Here is a 21,711-nt window from a genome sequence, read left to right as displayed (position 1 = left end):
TTTCGTATTTGAATGAATGTATTCAAATTTTGTGTTTTATTTCAAGCAGAAAGAAAAGAATCAGTAAGAGATTATATAGACCTAAGAGATGTTACAGACCTAAGAAGAACCTGTGGTGAGTGGGGTCTTAGAGTGCGGGTATTGCATCCTTATCATGACCTTAGAAGCCTCTTTCCGGCTCAGAAAGACTGGGAGAAAGTCTATGAAAAAAAGGTTTTCATCTAGAAGTAGAGTTACAGGAAATTTATTAAGAGACTAATCTGGAGCTCAAAAAATTACAAACATTAATATTTTTAAATCATACTTAAATTCATAATTAATTAAAAAGGTATTTTAGGCTGGGCGTGGTGGCTCAGGCCTGTAATCCCAGCACTTTGGGAGGCTGAGGCGGGTGGATCACAAGGTCAGGAGATCGAGACCATCCTGGCTAACATGGTGAAACCCCGTCTCTACTAAAAATACAAAAAATTGGTCAGGCGTGGTGGCGGGCGACTGTAGTCCCCACTACTCAGGAGGCTGAAGCAGGAGAATGGCGTGAACCTGGGAGGCAGAGTTTGCAGTGAACCGAGATGGCACCACTGCACTCCAGCCTGGGCCACAGAGGGAGATTCCATTTCGAAAAAAAAAAAAAGAAAATAATTTCAATTAAACTGTACATGACTATTTAAAGGAAAAGTTGTAAATAGTTGAGTTAGGTGACTAATTAAAAATCAATTTTTATTTGAAAATTTATTTGAGCTCTGTTAATAAAAGTTGCTTCGGTCAGTGATAGCTCCTAAATATTCAATTTTGTTTCAGAATTTGAAACAAACAAACAAAAAGAAGTCTATTATTTCTTTATGAGATTTAACTTGGGGACAACAGGCAACAAGTAAATAGGCCAGCTGTACTTATCTTTTGTAAAAATTATGTTTTTTTACTTATCTTTTTATGAAATGTTAAGCATTCTTCCTAGGATAACAGGAATTAAGAGATATTTGTGATTCAAGGAAATAAAGAAGAAAAGTGTGATCTAAGATAGAGAAATTCTATTAATCCAGTTGACCTCAATGACATTCAGAGAACACTCCACTTAACAGCAGCAGAATACGCCTTCTAACATTTACCAAGATAGACCATATTTTCTGAGCTATAATATATCTCCATAAATTTAAAAGAATTAAAATCATACAATCATAATGTCATTAAATTAGAAATCAGTAACAGAAAGTTCTCTAAAATATCTCCCATTTAGAAACTAAATGACACACTTCTGAATAACTCATCGTTCAAAGAAGAAATCAAAAAGGAAAGCAGAAAATATTTTGAACTGATTCAAAATGAAAGTATCACATGTAAATATTATGGGATGCAGCTAAAGTATTATTAACAGGAAAATGTGTAACACTAAACCCTTGTACTGGAAAAGAAGAAAGGTCTCAATCGATGACTCTGGCATCCTCATGAAGAAAGTATAAAAAGAAGACTAAATATAAATCAATCTTTTACTGATAAAGATCAGTGGATAACAATGACATAAAAATAAAATTAAAAAAAGAGAGAAAATCAATTAAACAAAAAACTAGCTGTTTGAAATGATCAATACAATTGAGAAGCTTCTAGCCAAACTGATCAAAAGAAGACATAAATTATAAGTATCTTGAATGAAAGAGGTTCTATCACTATAGAAATTCAGATATTTTAAAACTATAAAAGAATATTATGGACTATTTTATGTAAATAAATTAGACAGTTTAGAAAAATAGACAAGATTTTAAATGACATACACAACCAAAAATTTACTAAAGTAGTTGCAAACTTAAATTGCACTTCATTAAAGAAAATAAATTTGTATTTAAAATCTTCTCACGAAGAAAATTCTATGTCCAGATGGCTTCACTGGCAAATTCAACAAAATATTTAAGAAAAAGAAATACCAAATATTAATGAATTCAGATATTTAGGGAGAAATCTTTAAAGAAAAGTGTTAAAGGGTCAGTCTGGTTTCTTCTTCCTGCTTATAACAAAACTGGAGAGGAGAAAAATAAATTGAATGAGGAATTAGTCTTCAAAAATGAACTAGGACTTGATAATTTGGAAATTTCTCAGCTTATCTAGATTGCAAAAATCGGTAAAATTAAGACATTCACTGTCAGGAAATTGTGCTCTAGAAAAAAAGCTATGATGTGACCGGACAAACTTTTGCTAAAGATTTTATTTGCAAATAAATTAAAATGTCAGAGTAATTTAGTCACAAAAAAGTGCTCTTCGAAGTGCATGACTCTTAGATACCCTTACCCATCTCAACAAAAGTCAAAACTGGAGATAGAATTATCCAGCAAATGTCAACGAAGAGGCTTTTTGTTTAACGGAATGAATCTCTGTGACACACAGGAGACCTACATGGCTCTTGAAAAGTTTATACTAATAGAAACATGGTCAGCTTCAACTGAAAGGGACAGAGAGAGTATAGAATAAAAGAATGTCAGACCTCTCAAACTATGCAAGCGGGAAACAAGTTCTGATAAAACAATTCAGCTGCAAACGCATCCTTCATGAAAAAGGGTGAATGATTCCATGAATGTATTCTTGAGCCCAGAGGACAGAGAAACGAACTAAAGAGGATTATTCCCAGGTGTTAAAACTACAGTTTTCCCAGCCAGATTTCAGCACTTCTTAGGACTGATGACTCTTTTTGCCCTAGGATGGATTATGTCCAGGACCTCATTAACACCTAATGTAGATGATTGAGATGTTGAGATTTGGAACTTTTGAGCTGATGAACTGTGAGCTTTTAATCTTGTGTTAATGTTGTAATGGATTGAGGCTTCTACCGATGATGGATAGAGTGAATGCACTTTGTATGAAGTATGAATGTGAATCTCTGGGGCCAATGGGAAGATTGTGGTAAATAGAATAACGGCCCCTGAAGCTATTCAATTTCCAAAACTTCTGCATATGTTACTTTATATGGCAAAAGGGCCTTTGCAGAAGTGATTAAATTAAGGATATTGAGGTGTGAAGTTTATTCTGGATTATCCAAGTAGGCCCAATGTAATCACAAGGATCTAAGGATCTTTCTAGGAGGAAGACAGGAAGGTGAGAGAGATTTGAAGATGGTGTGTGGCTGAATTTGAAGATAGAGAAAGGAACCACAAGCCAAAGAATGCAAGAGGTCTCTAGAAGCTGGAAAAGGCAAGGAAACAGTCCCCCCTCAAGCTCCAGCTGGAATGCAGTCCTGACACCTTGAGTTTAGCCTAGTGAGACTTCTGACCTCCAGAACTAGAAGACAGAAGTGGTATTTTAAGGCACTAAAACAAAGAATTAGAAGTGTTGTTTTAAGCCCATAAATTGGTGATAATCTATTTCAGTAGTCATAGGCAATGCATACACAAGCACACAAAGTAAAATTTTTCTGTGGTTATTTTCCATATTTTTCAATTATTTTCTGCCTTTTAAAGACATTTAAGATATAAAATGATTATATATTATTATTAGGAATAAAATTTAAAATGTAGAAATGCTATCAAAGAAGAAAAAATTTTAACTGGGCTAAAGTGAACCCAGTATGTCATCCTATTACATCAGCTTCTTCATCTTTGGATGAAGAGGTTGATGACATTTTCTTCTAATGTGATAATAGCTCCAAATTGCTAACTTGTTCAGAATTTGACAAGATGAGGGGGGAAGGAAAGAGGAAATCTTGAAAACCCTTACTGTTTCCCTGTTCAATGGATAACACGTGGATTCCTGATTGGGAGATTTTTCCTCTTGCTTTAATCTGAAGACAGAGGGAAATATATTCATTATTATTTAAAAGAATACATTTTAACCTAACTTTAAAACATTCTTGACATATGGATGAATCATAACCTTATTACCCCAACCTAGAAGTTATTTTGATCACTAAACTTCCTTTTCAATATCTTCATATATGTGTCTTTACATACTTTAAATAAAAATATATAATTTTATGATGTTTTACTATTTTATTTCATATTTATCACTCCTAATATATTATATGTATATATGTAGACAAAATTTATGTATTTTTTCAACAAACATCTCAAACATCTACCATATGCAAAGCAATATATAGTGAGGGCAGATATTAACTATACATAACTATTCTCTATTATTGCCCCTATTTTTAAAAAACTAAATGTATGAGAATTCTCTATATGCCAGGAACTGAACTAAGTAATTCACTGTTAATTTAATTGTTTAATTTACACTATAATTCTATGAAGTAGGTATTAATAATATTTCCAGGACTAAAGTGAGATGACTGACATTTGCCTTTCCAGATGAAATTGGTAAATTATTCAAGGTCATATATCTAGGAAGCAATAAATCTAGGAAATTCAAATTTATTGTTAATTTTTCTAATTTTTTAATGGAGTTAAGAAAATGCTGTTGATAGTTAATGCTCTTATACAGAATTACCTATATTTAACTTTTTCTTCTTAAAATGACTTATTTGAGTAACTATTAGCCTTGGACATTTTAAATTTGGGGGCATTCATGGGAATATTGGCCTCAAAAGTATCACTCCAATTTATAGTCTGCCTGTTAATGTACCTTTTCCTTGCAATCACACCAGTCATAAGCTTTGTAAAATAATTACAATTGAATATTTTTCCAGAAGATTGTTTATAAGTTATATTTCCTTTTGAAGTAGCTCATGGCTCTTAGCTTTTGCTTATTTATCTACTGAGTTCTAAGAAAAAATTTTCTCTTTGACTAAAAACATTTTATCCTAGGCTCTTTCCTCTCCTGCTCAACAAGTTGCCATTGGAACTCTGCAAGGAAAAATTCTAAAAGTTTCAGTGGTGACCAGAGCATAAATGAGAAATTAAAGCATTAATATTTGTTAGGAAGTCACTTCTCTTTGAGCATAAAAACAACAAAAAATATATTATTGTTATCTTGTAAATGGCATTACTTAGACAGGAACCCAGCAATTTTGGAGTCTACACAATTAGAAAGAGCTACAGTGGCTCTTATTCTTACCAAATAGTAGAAGGTTAATTCTTTTTCATCCTTGAGAATCTCTTTATTCAGGATATAGTGTACTTGAATCTCCTGGGTTTGTCCACAGGTCAAAGTACCAATAGTAGGTTTGAGGTGAATATAACTCTTGCTTGGGGAAAAAAAATGCTTTGCGGTATGAGATGTTTGCTTATGAAACTCAGCAAGCCACCAGTTATCAAAAGAATTGTTACTCTCTTTGTATTTGACCTAATGGAAGAATAAATAAGCTGTTTAATATATATCTATTATATATATGATTGCAAAAATATATAAAAATATGTATATGTATTTATTTTTATGTATATACATAAAGCAATATAATAAAGCCATATAGAAAGGCTGCTTTCTTAAATATAGCATAATCTATAAACTGCTTCCCCTTGAGATCATTTAAGCTTATGCTGTACTGATTTAGTAGATGTTATTCATTCATAAACAAGGTCAATTACTTTTTCTTAACATGCTATGGCTGCAAATTGCATAAGAACATTTGAATATTCAACACAGAACAAAAATAGTAGTATGCCAAAGAAATCAAACAAGATCTTACTTGTATTAGAATCATAAAAATATTCAGTTTTTCAAAGGAATATCAAGATGATCTATTCAATGTCTCTTGAACCTAAATCATATTGTCAACAGAGTTTACCTACAAGTAAAAGATTTCTGGCAGACTTTTCTGTTTTTATAATTTAGGTCTCTATATTGTTTAATTTACATTTTACTCTTTATCACTTTTTTTTTTTTAACTCCTAGAGTTCACATGCTTCTCAAATATCTTTAAATTATCCTGGCCACAGTAATCTCTATCTTTTTGGTCCCAGATGCCCCTTTCCACTTACTGAAACTGTGAGAAAAGGTGATACGTAGTTGGTGGTGTCCATGGAAATGTTCACCAAGCCAAGCTCATCAGTAGTTGCACTGAAATAGTATCTAGTATTCACATGAACATCTACAGTTTTGTTGGTGATTGGCTGATGGTTTTCATTGACTAGAAGAACCTAGAGATATAAAAGTCATAGTTGGTTAAAGTGTCATATGGCAATAACATCTTCCACTCTGTCATGTTTACCTCCAGGTCACTCCCTGTCATTTACTGAAGATCTTAGAATCTGAAAATGAGACTTGTTTTCTGAACTCTAAACTATGATTTTTCTTTTTAATACTTCTTTTTAAAAATTATTTTGAAAGCTAAATGGCAGTTTATTTTCCATGATTATTCTAAATTCACAAATCATAATTACATACATTTCCTGGGTACAATGTGATGTCTCTATATATGTATACAACGTGGAATGATTAAATATACTAACATATATATCACCTCACTCACCACTTTTTCAGATGAGACATTTGTAATTTATTTATTATTTTGAAATGTACAATATATTATTACTGACTATAATCATCCTGTTATGCAATAGATTTCAAAATCTTGAATAGTTCTCTTTGGATATCTCATGGGCACTCAAATTGAGAGTATCAAAAAGTGAGATCATTACACTACTTTCCCAAACTTTCTCCACCTCCAGTGTTCTCTCTTTCGGTATATGGTTCTTCCATCTATCAGATAACTGATGCAGGAATATTGAGAAGTGGGTTTTTTTTTAATGAGTCATTTTCTCGCTTTCAGTGCTTATCTCAAACTTATTGTCAAGTGCTATCTCCTCTCCCCATCTCCCATCAAATATATATTGATTCTATCTGCTTCTCTCCAAATTTGCTGCTACCATTCTAGTTAAAACCACAATATTTTTCCCATCTGGTTTCCAGTAGCTTTCTATTTAATCTTCTGCATTTCCTTGCTGCTTCATTCTTGTCTAAACCATTCTATACAGCTTGAGCTAACTTGATCGTGTTACTCTCTTTCTTAAAACTTCTTCTTTCTTCACTTCTCAATCCAAAATTCTTACCATATCTTAAAAGACCTTAATAACTGTTCTTGCTTGCCTGCAATTATTCAGTCAATTTGGTCATGTCTTTAACCTAAGCTGTCATCACACTGGCTGCTTTTTAGTGCTTTGCTCTTGAAAAACTGTTTCATACCTAGAGCCTTAGACAGTCTCCCTTTTATCTTACATTTCTGACCATGTCATACTCACCCTTCAAGTCATCAGTTTTTCTCATGATCTTCTCTCTACCTGAAATGGCCATATGAAACTATATCTATATATTTATTAATTTCTCGATAATTTAATATGAAATACTAGGATAAATGAAGAAAATCTAAAATTCAAGTATAAAATATCAAATATAAAATTCAAAATATAGCTTGAAGCATTTGCCCATGAACTGTTAGTTCAAAGATTAGTTACTACAAAAGATAATTTAAAATACCTAGAAATCTTGCATCTCTTATATGAAAGAAAATAGTTTACTAAATTATTGGCTCTACAATTTACCAATATTGATATCTATATGAAACTTTGAAATGGAAAACAACTTTAAAAACTACCAGTAATAAAAAATTCAATCATCTAGGTGAAAGAATATGTTTGAATTCTTCCCGTAAAAATTATGTTACAAAATCATTGTTTATAAAGAGACAATCAAAGAGTATGCAGCTAAACTACACAAATGTATTACAGAGGTGTGTTAGGAAGTTAATAAAACATGCTTTGTTTTTCTGGATTTTGTGATTATATTTGCTTTTTAAATTATAATCTGCTGTACTTTTTTCCTATTTGAAATATTACTTTTTAAAATAAATTTTGATTTTGTGATTTAAAACTTCATTTTCTTAAAAACCTCATGCCCCAAACTGTGATTATGTTAAAAAAAATTTTGTTTTACCTGTCCATACCAGGGGAGTCCACTTCTGTAATGTGAATCTACTTTAGTAAATCTCAATATGCTTAAGGTATTTGTGATTTCACATGATCCATGCCCAGTTAATTCCAATCCTGAAAAATAAATGAAGTTGAACCATTCTACATATTAAAAACTCACCTCCTACTTCCTCCCCAGCCTCACTTCATCATAACAAAATACCATCCACATTCTCTTTTCTTTATTCTTGCCAGAGTTTCCCACACTTACAAGCTATTTGACCAGCAACTTGACATTAGCTTCACCTTCACATGAAACATTATTGGTATCCATCATCCCTCATTCCTCTGGTTTTCCACCTATGTTCTATATTTTCTCATCTCCTCTATGATCTTGCTCCATCTTTGTTTTTCCCTCTCTCACATCCCTGCTCTCCCTCCATAACTTTCTGTACATGGTTAGATTCTTCATAATCACAATGGCCCAAAATATGCTTGAATTTCTAAAACAAACTTTATTTCCAGAAAGACCTGTCGTTTCCCTGCATGAGCTATCCAAAGGATAGTGAACACCTGGTGCTTTTCCATTCAATGATGTGTATTCCGTATCTTGTTCTTATCAAAAACACAGCGCTATCAAAGTCTTAAAAGATTCCTTACTTGCCCTCCATATGGAATTCTCATCTCAGACTTCATTGTACATGAACTCTCGGTAGTACTCCACACTAAGTACCACTGAAACTCTTCCTTCCAGGGGCTTCTAAAAAATTCTCCTCTTTGTTTTTCCCCAGCTCTCTGACTTCCTATTTCATTATGCTGATTTATTTATTACTATCTCCTAAATGCAGTTGTTTCTGTCCTTGGACACCTCTTTGTTCTGTCTCTATCCTAAATTTAGCAGTGCTAAGAGCTCCTTTCAGAGTATTTGCATTCACTCTTAAGAGGACATAGACATAATGAGAATGGATTTGGATTTACATCTCTGGTCCTAATTTAACTCTGGTTCTCTTTTAAAATTATCAGCTAAATACATCCACTTCCATTTTGATATTCCAAGTTATAATTAATTATCTTTAACACATCTCAACAGTTCTTTTTCATTGACTCATTATCTTGGTTAATGGCATTTCCATCTTCTAGACCCCAAATTTGGAATCTTTGGGGTCATCTTTGATTAATCTTCTGACATACCACATTGTAGCACATTTTTTCATCTACCCTATCCTCTTCAGTTCTGCTAAACTTACCTTTTAAGAACATCAATTTATTTAGATTATTCTTCTCAAATATATTGAAAGATATTCCAGCTTTTCAGAATAAATCTAAACTCTTTAGTGTATGATTTACTTTTCTCACCCTCCATTTTCAGATTCGTCTGAGATCAAACACAGTTTTTGATGCTTAACACGTTTTCCCTTTCCATCATTAATCTTTCAAAGTATTACCTACCCTATATAAATCAGTTGAAATGCTATTTTAGCCATAAGGTTTTCTTTGGGCTCTAGAAGGTATACTAGAATTAATGACCTCTCTTCATACTCACTTGGCCCTCATTTTTGTATTTCTTGTAGAAATGTTATTATGGCTATGTGCACACACACACCTAATTTCTGTTTTTAGATGCCTAATTCCTTGAGGGCAGGGACCATGTTATTTTCATAATCTCCAGAAACTATAAAGTGTTTTACATGGAATGGAAGTTTGATAAATATGTATCACATTAATAAATACTTCAGAATAATACAAACCGGTTCCCTTCTCTTTGACCTTGGCTTCCACATGTATTGTCATGTCATACCCTTTTCGTCTCAGCTGAAATATTTTAGTTTTTATGAGTTGTGTGAAACATCCTTCAGTGTCTGTCTGAAGAGAAAGAAAGAGAATTCTCGGGTCTTCCAATATGCTACTTAAAAAGTCTGCTGTCAATTTATGAGAACTTTTTTATTGGCCATAAAAATATATGTAACAAATGTTCTGACCATCCTTTTTGTGCTTGTCTTTTCCCAAGCCCAAGAATGACATAAAGTTTCTTCATTCATCATTGATTTATTCATTATCAACCTTTGGCTTCTCCCCTCTTTTCTGAAAACGGATTCCATTTCTGCCATATGAAACTTTCTAGCATTTCCAAACGTGCCATGATATTTTGTAATTCTATCTCTTTGCATATGTTGTTCCTCAAATGATAATTTTCTTTCTCCCATTCTTACCTTAGCCAAAAACTTAACTCAGACATAACCTATTCTGAGAAGGCTTTCATAACCACCATTACCTAAATATTGACTAAGGATTGCTATGTGTTTTTGTTGTTGTTGTTGGGTTTTTGTTTTTGTTTTTGTTTTGTTTTATTTTGAGACGGAGTCTCACTCTGTCACCCAGGCTAGAGTGCAGTGGTCATGATCATGGCTCACTGCAGCCTCAACCTCCTGGGCTCAAGAGATCCTCCTACCTCAGCCTCCCGAGTAGTTGGGACGACAAGTATGTGCCACCACACCGGCTGATTTTTATTTTTTTATAGAGATGGGGGTCTCACTATATTGCACAGGTTGGTCTCAAACTCCCAGGCTCAAGCGATTTTCTCACATCAGCCTCTCAAAGTGCTGGGATTACGGGTGTAAGCCACTGCACCTAGCCAGGATTGTTATGTTCTTAACTGTATATTCTCGATATCTAGGATATTAATAGGAATATATACATTTTTTAAATGGATGAATCCTCGCCATAACCAAGTTCTCAAACTAAATGTTGGGGTACATGTTTTAATAAAGATTTGTTTTCATTTTTAATTTATTTATATGAAAATCTTCATTGCATAATAAAATTGAATCTTATTTATTTTTATATAGATGTCATGACTCACTTGAAAATAGAAGTTAATACTAGTCTCCCTGATACATTACAGATTTGGGCAGCTAGATTCCTCTTATGGTATCTTGCTTATCAGTGTCTGCCTTGGTGTTCATTATTATATTCACTATTCTGGCCTCTCATTCATTTGCTCTCTGCAGCTTTGATAACTTTCTTTTCCGTACCCTTGAGGTAAGAGGTGGGACTCAACTTTGGAAGCAGGTCTCAGACACTGGACCAAAGAGGGAACTTACTAAAACAGAGATGCAGGGGAGGCTGCTTTCCATAAGACATGCCTACCAGTGTGCCATGTCAGTTTACCGTTGCCATGGCAACACCCGGAGTTAATGCCCTTTTCCATGGCAATGGCCTGACAACTTAGAAGTTACCACCTTTTTCCTGGAAATTTCTGCATAATCTGCATCTTAATTTCCATGTAACTAAAAAAGGGTGTAGATATGACTAGAGTACTCCCTTTGAGCTGCTACTGTGGGCACACTGCTTACGGGGTAGCCCTGCTCTGCAAGGAGCAGTACCTCTGCTGCTGCTGTACACTGCTGCTTCAATCAACGTTGCTGTCTCTAACACCTCTGGCTTGCCCTTGAATTCTTTCCCCGGGTGAAGAAAAGAACTCTCTTGGGCTACACCCCCCATGTGGGGGCTTACCTGCCCTGCATCACCCCTACAGTGTCTGCTCATACTGCCACATCCTGGACTTTTTGCATACTCTGCCTCTGGAATTAGTAATTTTTGCCTTTTATTTTTTAATATATCATATTCTACTTTCAGCTGTTTCCCTTAATTATTCTTATTCCACTTCTTCCTTGACGTGTTTTGGGCTTCTAATCCTTTGTCCTTCGAAGTCTTCCTTTTTTCAGCCTTATACTTGTTTAACATTATTCCAGCGCAGTTTACTTTCCATGGCATGCCATTTGATTCTCCCACTAGCCAAATTCTTAACACCTGCCACACACATTTTTCTCTTTTCTGTTTGATAAAAGCCAACTTTGGATCCTTCCACATCCTTTTATGCCCTTATATCTGGCATTTTGATTGCTGTTGGAAGGAAATTACCAAACTAACCAAATAAATACGACTAGAAACTCATGAGCCCAACCCTCAAGTGAGCCCTTAACACTGCCAGACCATCTTAAAATTTTTCCCCCACTCCATCATTTTGCTTGATGGGTATTTCAAACATTATTCTCTGTTGTATTGTATTCAATATTGTAATCCATGAGAAGAGAAAACCTTGGTTTTAGCGTCCTGAGGAGAGTGATTTCCACGTACCTGTTGACTGAATTCTTCACAGATACTTCGTGAATGTGTGTTGTGGCAGCTGAAACAGTATAATGAGTATTTTCTGCATACACTAAGTGTCACCATACCAGGGACAGGCTCTCCATATGTGTACCTATAACAATAAGGTGGCCATGCAAAAAGCTACTTAATACAAATAATACTGATGTTTCTTCAACTGATTTGATCCATTCATACATCCACCTTAAGCAATTTATTACCTTCCATATTATTTGCATTTTATAAACACTTAATCTGAGAGACTGCGTCTTAATTGTCCATAACTCTAAGAAAAAGTACTAGAAGAATCTTTTTGAAACAAGTCCAAATGGAAAATTACCAATTTAGTTTTTCTCAGAGCTTTCTTCCCTTTTAGCTGCAGTTTTACTGTAAGACTGTCCTATTTCCCTCTTTCTCAGCTGTCAGATTATCTAGGTCATGATTCCAGCTTTGACAACACCTCCTACATTGTTTTAGGGCAACATATTAAGACTATGTAGAGAGCGTATTTCTGAGTTCTCCTTGATTTATAAGCACTTTAAGAAAATAAATGAGAAGTTAGATGGAAAATAGTAGCTATAAAACAAAAATGTTATACATAATGACTCAGTTTGATTCTGCCTAATATGATAGAAGGATATGACACAAAGCCATAACTAATTTGTGGTCTCTCAAAAAAGTGTTTTGTGGACCACCAACATTGAAATGATCTGGGATACATGTTAACATGCAGATTTCTGAGACTTTCCTCAGATGTATGATTGGAATCATTGGACATGGGGCCAGAGAATCTGCATTTTAAGTAAGCACACCCCTCACCCCATAGATTCTGATGAACACTGATGTTTGAAATCTATTGCTTTCACCCAAATGATGGGGGAGATAAGGTGTAGGGTCAGTTCCCCAAGCTTCTCCTTTTTATAGTTCTTTTTCCCCCTGAATTCCTTTAAGTGCTGATAAAGTCATCAATCATCTACTAAATTCCAATTACTTTTGGAATCTTCAAATCTGGATCAAAAGGCCTTCCCTCTGATGAAAAATTTAAAGCACTGAGTCTAGTGAAAAGGATGAAAACATGTTGCTCATGCTGCTCACAAAAGCAAGAGGGGACATACACTTGTCTCGTGTGTGTGGAGGATGCTGTAGTGCACTAAAAGGCACTAAAAGGCAATCGAAGGAAGAAATAACTACAATATGTATTTTTAATTCTGTCATATGCATCCAGGACTTGAGCCTAACTTTCTCCCAACTATTTCCCATGTCTTTCCATAGTTTAATTAGAAGCAGTGAAAAAAGGGAGGTAATTGGACACAGAAGGCATGAGCATGAGATCCTTAGTTGGATGGCCTAGATTCAGTTGAGCACTGAGTCTAGGATACATAAATGCTTCATAAAGCTAGATTGCTATTTAAATTGCAGAACCAATATAGAATAGTGGTGAAGAGTTTGGGGTCTGGTTCCAGACCATTGGATTTAAATTCCAGTTTACCATTTACTATCTGCAGTAATGTGAGCAAATTTCTTCTTCTCTGAATGTTATAGTTTCTCCATTGTAAATTGAGGATGATAATCCTCCCCATCTCACAAGATTACTTACAGAATAAAAATGTTAGTAAGCACAAGGCACTTAGAACATTGTCTGGCACATTTCAAATGTCCAGTAAATGATTTTACAATAAGCAGATGTGTCATCTGCTGCCATCCCTGCTCCCTACCGTGAGGCAAGCTACAAAGAGAGTTATTCCTCTCCTAATTAAAATACTTCCAAGTTTAGTAACTGTTATTTACAATACCTCCCCTCAGATAGAGTATGGAAATAGAAATGAGATGGAAAAAAAATGCAACTCACAAGGCACAGGTGGTTACCACAAATTCTTCGTCTAGAAAACCAATAACCTTGGGCATTTTTACTTGGACCTCAAATTTAGGCAAAACTGTTTTAATAAAAAAGAAAAAAACAAAGGTGAGAGCGGGCCGGAGATCTTGCAAGTATTAGCAGCAGATGCTATGACAGAACCTTCAACACGTGATCACATGAAATGACTTCAGCTACAACAGGGACAGTACTGAGAAGGAGAAGTCATTCATTACCATGAGCAGTCTGTGCTACATTCACTTGGTTAAGCTGATAATACATTTCCTAGCCTCTCTTTCTCTGAATTTGTGCAAGATTTCCCAGATAGAGGGAAGGCAGCATGATTAGTCCCTGAAGATCATCACAGTTAATGTGGTAAGGCGGGACCAATAGGTTTCAATGTATTCTTATTCTTTCCCTCCGTATGCCCAGCTCTTCCTCCCAAATGCTAGCCCTGCTGACTAACAGAGGTCTCAGGCCTACCATCTGACACTTGGCTACAAGCCTACTGAAGTGGTAGCTATGCGGAGTGCAGAGGTAATAATCTTCCACAGATTCTTCTGTCAGCTCCTCTGAATGGTTGGTGCACTTGGGCAGCTGAGGGTTCCTGGCTTCCCAGGCCTTTGCAAGCTCACATTTATATACCCCTAATCATGCTTCAGAACTGGCTAGTAATTTTCTCTCATCTGTCAACTCCTCCTGATGGCCTCTTACTTTTCTAGCTTCTCTCACAGTTTTGTAAGGTGTTATTCCTATAATATAATCCTATTCTGTGATTTTGATGGCAGTTCTGATGAATTTTGGGAACCATGTTTTGTGACAGGACTTCTCAGTCATGGCATAAAATATTTAATTTACATTACAAAATCTACATAACTGATAACTAATAAGATGGCTTCAATGTCTGACTTAGTAATCAACTATGGTTGAGTACTAACGAAATCAAGTGTGTTAAAGTTTAGTTGATTACTATACTTAGTTGAACTTTAGTTTAGTTGATTGCTAAATTATATGGTTTAGGAATCGTAGTTGATTAGAGTAGTATAGGTGTAGGTTATAGACAACCATAAAATAACCCCAGGAAATACTTTGTTATAAAATATAAAAAATAGATATATAGTGTATGTAGCTGACACAAAGTATTGGTTAACAATTTATGTTTGAGTAGCAATTCAAATCTTTCTCACCCCTTAATGACTCTGTGATTTTTTTAAGTTACTAACTTTTCCAGTACTGATACGCTCATTTGCAAAATGGGAATAATAATAGTATCTGCCCCAGAGGGGCATTGTGAGAATTAAATGTGGTAGTGCGTAAAAAGCACTTAGCAAATATATGGGTAAATTTAAAAGCTTGCTAATTTTCAACTATCGTATGCTAGACCTTTGATTCTTACCTATATGTGAAAATTATCTAATCTTAAATACTCTGATGTTGTAAATGCCTTACACATAGGGCATTCTTACCATATTCATTCACCTCAAATGAGCGCTCTATTTTCTTCCCTGACTCTTTCTGCAGCATAATCTTGTAGGAACCCAGAATGGGCTCCACTGATAGCGGGAAAGAGAGTTGGATGAGTCCCCCTTGCAATTTGAGACTTTGCTTTTGGAAAATTCGGTTCTTCATGGGGTCCTATAGGTGAAAATATGATGAGTTCATAGAAACAATTGAAATATATACCTTTGAGTAGAAGGGCAGCTTTGCAGGTAAGAATGACATAGGCAGCTGGATCACAGATGGTTGGTAAATTGGCCCAAAGGTATTAACAAAGTTTTATAGGAATTCCAGCCTGAGATAAGGGCAAAAAGTTTACTAGCGATGAGATATTACAGATAACATTTCATACTGATGCCTCTTTTTGGTATTATGTATATTTATTTTGGTCAGAAATATTGGAGGAGTCATCTCAAGAAATGTTCCTGCATTTACATCTTATCCACTTAGAATTTAAGGTGGACAGAAAAACAGTATTTGTTTAGCTTTGGTGAAATGATGAGGGAAGGGACAGAGGCAATTTAATGTAACTTGTAGCGAGTCCTCATTCCAGTTGTAATGTACAGTATACCACTTACCTCAATATAAACCACTGGAAACTGAAAAGAAAAAAAGATAATATGAGCATGTGGTAGAATATAGAAGGAGAAAACCAGACACCAGCACTGACAGAGTATGTGGGCCAGAGAAAGTGAGTCTGTATATTCCAAATGGGGAAATACCCCATCTGGTTCACAGCACTTTATATGTTTAGTGTGGGACATACATCTTGCAAGAAGTCATGACTTTCCTATTGTTAAATAACATACAATTGAGGAAACCTATTTAGATAAAAAGGTCCGAATAATAAGCTTATTATTATTTCACAGATGATATTTGTTTAAGAGGGAAATCAAATTCACACATTTATTTAATGAAAGTAACTGGAATCTTTAAAAGGACAACTTCAACTGCATACTGAATTCATTTTAAGAATGCGGTTTATGGAGTGCCTTGATCTGACCTCCCTTATTCTTCTAGCAGAGATATCCTTGTGAGATCTTCCTGCGGTGGGTTTAAAATACCTCTTTTATTGGTCTTAAGTTTCCTAAAAGAATAGGCCTTGTATTTTCCCTCAACCATCACCCGTCGTTATGAGACTCACCATTTCATCCAAAGGGTGGAAATTGACATCCATAGAGACAACACGGAATTTCACTGAAACAGAGGTATTTTCCTGTGAAATCTCCCAGTGTAGCCTGGGGTAGTAACAGCATGCCCGAATTCCCAGGATTGCAGAATAAAGTAAGAAAGAAGCTCCTCCCCTCTCCCAAAGTTCCCCTTGCTCATTTGATTCCTCATACCTGTTTGTCCTGGTTTGTATATGGATTTGTCTGTCTGGACAAAGACTAGGTTCTCTGCCGTAGTTATATGTATTGATTTGCTCTTTGTGAAATGCAGAGTTGCCCCCTTTACCTCCACAGCAATGACCACCCAGGAAGATGGTAATTCTGGAATCTGTAAAACAGAAATGAGCTGAAGAATCTGCCCAGACTTATTTCTGAATTTCTCAGCCATTAGGAGTTTCTGTCTTCCTGCTTAGTCCCTAAGAATTAGTAAGGGACAAAGTCAAGGATTATGCTCCTTGTTTTAAAAGTAGATTATGATGATGTTGTAACATGACAGTAACATGATTGAAGGAGAAAATATTGTAATAAGATGAACTAATTCTTTCAAGCCAGTTATGACTGAAATGGGATGCTTACATTTTCACAGTAAAATGGTGATATTAAAATAATTATTAAATTTTATTTTTCAAAGATCAACAACATTATATATTATATGGCCAGGCACAGTGGCTCATGCCTATAGTCCCAGCACTTAGGGAGGCCAAGGTGGGCAGATTGCTTGAGCGCAGGAGTTCAAGACCAGCTATATTATCACCTACTCAGGAGGCTGAGGTGGGAGGATCAACTGAGCCTGGGAGGCCAAGGCTGCAGTGAGCCTTGATGGCACCACTGCACTCCAGCCTGGGTACCAGAAAGAGATCCTGTCTCAAAAGAAAATTTATGTTATTATTTGTGGTAGTCATGTATGATTAAACAATTAATACCTTAAGTAGTAAAAGATTAAAAGGATAATACATCAACTATCAACCATTGGTGAGATCTTATATAAGTTATTTGACTTTATAAATCTCAGTGTTTCTATCTGTAATAGCATGAATATTATTTACCTCAGAAATTTAAGATCAGATTAAATCCTTTCTATAACTACTGTTAAATTTTATGCATGACACTTGTTTGTAAATATCATGTGAGCATATTCAGTAGAACTTCCATTCTTAAAATCTAAATTGAGGCTGGGCGCCGTGGCTCACGCCTGTAATCCCAGCACTTTGGGAGGCCAAGGCGTGTGGATCACAAGGTCAGGAGATTGAGACCATCCTGGCTAACACAGTGAAATCCCATCTCTACTAAAAATACAAAAATTAGCTGGGCACGGTGGTGGGCGCCTGTAGTCCCAGCTACTTGGGAGGCTGAGGCAGGAAAATGGCGTGAACCCAGGAGGTGGAGTGCAGTGAGATGAGACCATGCCACTGCACTCCAGCCTGGGTGACAGAGCGAGACTCCGTCTCAAAAAAAAAGAGAAAGAAAATGTAAATTGAGATTCACCTGTATTTCTCATTTTTCTTTCATTATGCATTTTTATTTTCAAAGGATCAGAACCAAAGGTATCAGCTAATATAATATGCTCTTTCTCTTTCCAGCTCCCTTATTTCAAGGAGCAGTACTGACCATGAAGGAACTGCAGTAGAAATAGTTCCTCTTCGTCACCAGGTCTGTGAAGAGGGGATTGTTCTGCATTTCGTACCTCAGAGTTACTTTCAGTGCCACCGTCTCATTCAGGTGATTAAGGATGACACAGGCCTTTTCAGGAACTCCAGTGTAGAGGTGCGATGGGACCAGTACTAGGTACTGCCTGTGGAGAGGAAAAGTCCAAATTAACTATGGAGGGGTCAAAAAGACATCATTATTATGGCCATTTTCTAAGTAATTTTTGCTTTTGTCACCAATCATAGAACAGAGACAGATTTCAGCAGGAGTGTATTCTCCAAAGGCCAACCCAAAAGATCTGAGGAACTGAGAAAACCACAAATTAAACCCCAGATATGGTTCTCTTCTGTTGTGGAAATACACACGTAATATTAGAAAACCTGTCAATAGCCATGGGTAAGCAATCCATGAGTTATTATGTATTTTGGATAAAAATTTCAACATGTGAATCAATCAACAAATCATCATTGAAAGCATTAAGGACCTCTCTGCAGGTGGTCTTGGGTTTTGCATGAATGTTGCTACAAATCTCTTTGTTCCAGGAAACTAAGAAAGATATAACATTTAATACATGGGGAGAAACTGAATTGCTTTTCACTACGACCATGGGAGCAAAAATATCTTCTTTCTTTAGCTCTTTGGTGATGGAGACAAGGCAAGCTGAGCTAGGCTAATCACCAGACATACTGCCATACACACCCGGAAGAAAATACCACTCTCCTCTCACCAACCGCCTCTCACAATCACCCAGACACATGACATCTGGGGATGCTGTACGTGTGCACACTCTTCTCTCTCTTCCTGAGTGTCCCTGTCTACCTGGAAAACTTCTATTTGCTTCCTAAGACTTATCTCAAAAGTGACTTTCTCTGTGCAGAATTTGGTGAAGCCTTCTCTCTTCCATCAGGCCTCTTGAAGAATGAGCTTTCTTTGGAAGTATTCTGACAGAATCCTGCAATCCCTGCTTCTATTTTTCTTCTACAGTTCATTCTCTGTGCACCATCTCTCTACTTTTCCATACTGTGAGGTGTTGAGGGCAGCGTCTGAATTTTGTTAATCTGTAGATTCCCAAGACCTAATGCCAGCTCCTAAAGGTGTGCCAAAGGATTGAGTGAACTGACACACAACTCCTGGGTTGTCTGTAGAGCATACATTCATCTTGGCAATCCCTGACTTGAGGAAAACACAGGTACTGAGTCATTTCACAATTGTCATGATGTGCAATCCATTTTATGAATCAATAAAAAGTATCCCTTTTTGGGTAGGAATTTTATATTCTTTTCTGGTAAATGTTTCATAGATGGTGCTGCCTTATGTCTGTGAGCTTCCTGAAATTGGAGGATGTCTCTTTCCGCATGAGTAGTAGTGACTTGCTGATCCTTCCTGGTCCCTTTGACAGCAGAAAATTGTGTAGGGAATTAGGAAATACAGATCAAAGAGATAATATGATGGGAAAAAAGGAGGACAATATAAGTTTCTGGAAATAGTGCTTACGGTTCTGCAGCAGCTGAAGCATCACTGGGAAGGAGCAGGAAAAGCAGGATCAAGACTGGCTGGGGCAGTTGATTTCCCATTATGGTGCAGAAGGGAGGAGGGCAGAATGGGAGTCTGAGCCCTCGATTCTTTTAACCCTGTTCTTGCTCCAGCTCACTGGTTTTTATTTCATCTGATGGGCAGTGAAAGTAAACTGCCAATCATTTATTTTTGTAACATATTAACTACTTCCAGCATAAAAAAAATCAATTCCAGATAATTTTCATGACTATAGGTATTATTTTATCCACTTTCTCAAATTTTCTAAATTCCTGAAAAATAGTAGTTTGAGGCTACCACTAGCTCAGGTCATTAATCAGTTTTAAGACTATTTTCATGAAAATACAAAATAAATTACATGGCTTGATGAAATAAACCAATATTCTTGCATTTTTAAAAAAAGGTATTAATGTAAATCCATATCCCAAATATGTTTTGGTAATCTAGGGAGCATGACATATATTCTTCACCTAAGATTCATCCTAACTGGCTCTTCACTGAAACACGGAAAAGAAATCTGACACAGAATTTTAAATAAAATAAGTTTGGGAGCAACCTCTCCATTGCTTGAAAGATTCACTTTTGATTTGTATAGGCATTCTTATATTTATTATTTTAAAAAGGGCTGTTCATTGGGTATAACAACGTATGTAATATATAATTACTATTTCTTAGTTCATTCAACATCTAGAATACAAATTCAATTAACTTATTTTATTCTCTAAGAAAATGATCTCTCTTTGATGAACATTCTTATTTAATTTTATCCTGAGTGATAGAAAATATTTTATCAACAGTGATGCATCATCCTGTTTGCTTTCCAAGGGGGATTCAGATGTTAGAATTTATTTTTATGGAACACTGAAAAGAAGAAAGGTCCCATTGTTAAATTAATAAAACTAGGGCCTTATAAAATTGAAGTTTGCACATTTTGAATAAAGAACTGATTTCAACCATAAAATAAGATGTGAAGAGAAATAGGCACTTCTGAGAATGGGGAATATTTTATTGTGTTCACTTCTAAACTGGGGCTAGGAAGATCTTGACGTACCTTTTTCTATATGACCTGAAAGAGTGATGGAGAAGTAAAGATGATGTATGTGACAACCCTTGGTGAACTGCAAAACTGTAGATATGTAAACTATTAAAATTCCAATGATGATAAACTATGGCTAAAAAAATGCCAAGTCAAATAGAATAAACTGTAGTTTAATACATTGTGTTAGCCCTTGGTAGTTGACAAATACTTGCTTGGGTGATTGTAAAACTCTTCTGCTTTATTTTGGCTCCATTTGTATGCTCTCTTACTTCCACTCATCTTCCCAGCTCTTCTCAACTCCCACCCTCACCCCTAAATTACCATAAATGTGCTTATTGTCTATCAGCTTAATATGGGATGAATTAACCTACAGTAAGCAGTAAATGACTTTTAAGAGGTCTCTATATTACTTTTTCCAGGCATGACTATCCTTTTTAGATATGCACCAAACCTGTATTTGACCAAATGCTGAATGACTAAACATAAAATCCTTTTTTTGTATGCATGAAGCAAAAATTGTCATCATAGTTTGAACTTCTGGAATAGAAGAATAAATCTCAAGATTATCAGAATTTTATCATTTTAATTTTTAATTAAAAATTTTAGTGGATACATTTGAAATATTTGACATTATAGGGTAAACACAATACTTTCTCAGCACTGTCAGCTAAGGCTTCTATACTTTTGGGATCTTCAAACATTTTCCTTGTATTCCTTAAAAGAATTTTATTAAACATGTAATATCTCACATATACCTGACATCTAAAATTTTCACCATTATCAAGATGGTAAGTGTAGTATAATACTGATATTTAAAAAATAAAATGTAATACCACTTTTTAAATGTACCGATGAAATGTAGACACTGCAGTGATTTTTTTTGTCCATCACCATTCCTGTAAAACATACATGAACACTTTTTTCACAGTAGGAAACTTTATATCGCTCTTGTTTCTTTTTAGTCTTGTATTTTCATTCTACTTCCTCAGGTAATTTTATCCTGGAGTTGCATACTTCAATATATTTTATTGATCACCCTATTAT

General features: G+C 35.4%; 1 protein-coding gene across 1 annotated transcript in view; it reads right to left on the bottom strand.

The window, feature by feature from the left end:
- LOC111526632 (pregnancy zone protein-like) overlaps positions 1–19,669 on the bottom strand; it is a 48,691-nt gene extending 29,022 nt beyond the window's left edge. The window contains exons 1-13 of the mRNA XM_023192419.1: positions 19,590–19,669; positions 18,057–18,240; positions 16,623–16,776; positions 16,424–16,476; positions 15,858–15,878; positions 15,249–15,417; positions 13,777–13,861; positions 11,919–12,042; positions 9,530–9,644; positions 7,807–7,916; positions 5,856–6,014; positions 4,993–5,220; positions 3,697–3,760 (exon numbers count right to left, since the gene is read on the bottom strand). Of these exons, the coding sequence (XP_023048187.1) occupies positions 3,697–3,760; positions 4,993–5,220; positions 5,856–6,014; positions 7,807–7,916; positions 9,530–9,644; positions 11,919–12,042; positions 13,777–13,861; positions 15,249–15,417; positions 15,858–15,878; positions 16,424–16,476; positions 16,623–16,776; positions 18,057–18,240; positions 19,590–19,669 (1,546 nt within the window). The remainder of the gene's footprint in view (positions 1–3,696; positions 3,761–4,992; positions 5,221–5,855; positions 6,015–7,806; positions 7,917–9,529; positions 9,645–11,918; positions 12,043–13,776; positions 13,862–15,248; positions 15,418–15,857; positions 15,879–16,423; positions 16,477–16,622; positions 16,777–18,056; positions 18,241–19,589) is intronic.
- Positions 19,670–21,711: the final 2,042 nt, after the last annotated feature.

Source organism: Piliocolobus tephrosceles, chromosome 10 (genome assembly GCF_002776525.5).
Source record: "Piliocolobus tephrosceles isolate RC106 chromosome 10, ASM277652v3, whole genome shotgun sequence".
Classification (NCBI taxonomy): Eukaryota; Metazoa; Chordata; class Mammalia; order Primates; family Cercopithecidae; genus Piliocolobus; species Piliocolobus tephrosceles.
This window is presented reverse-complemented; position numbering and strand designations above follow the sequence as displayed.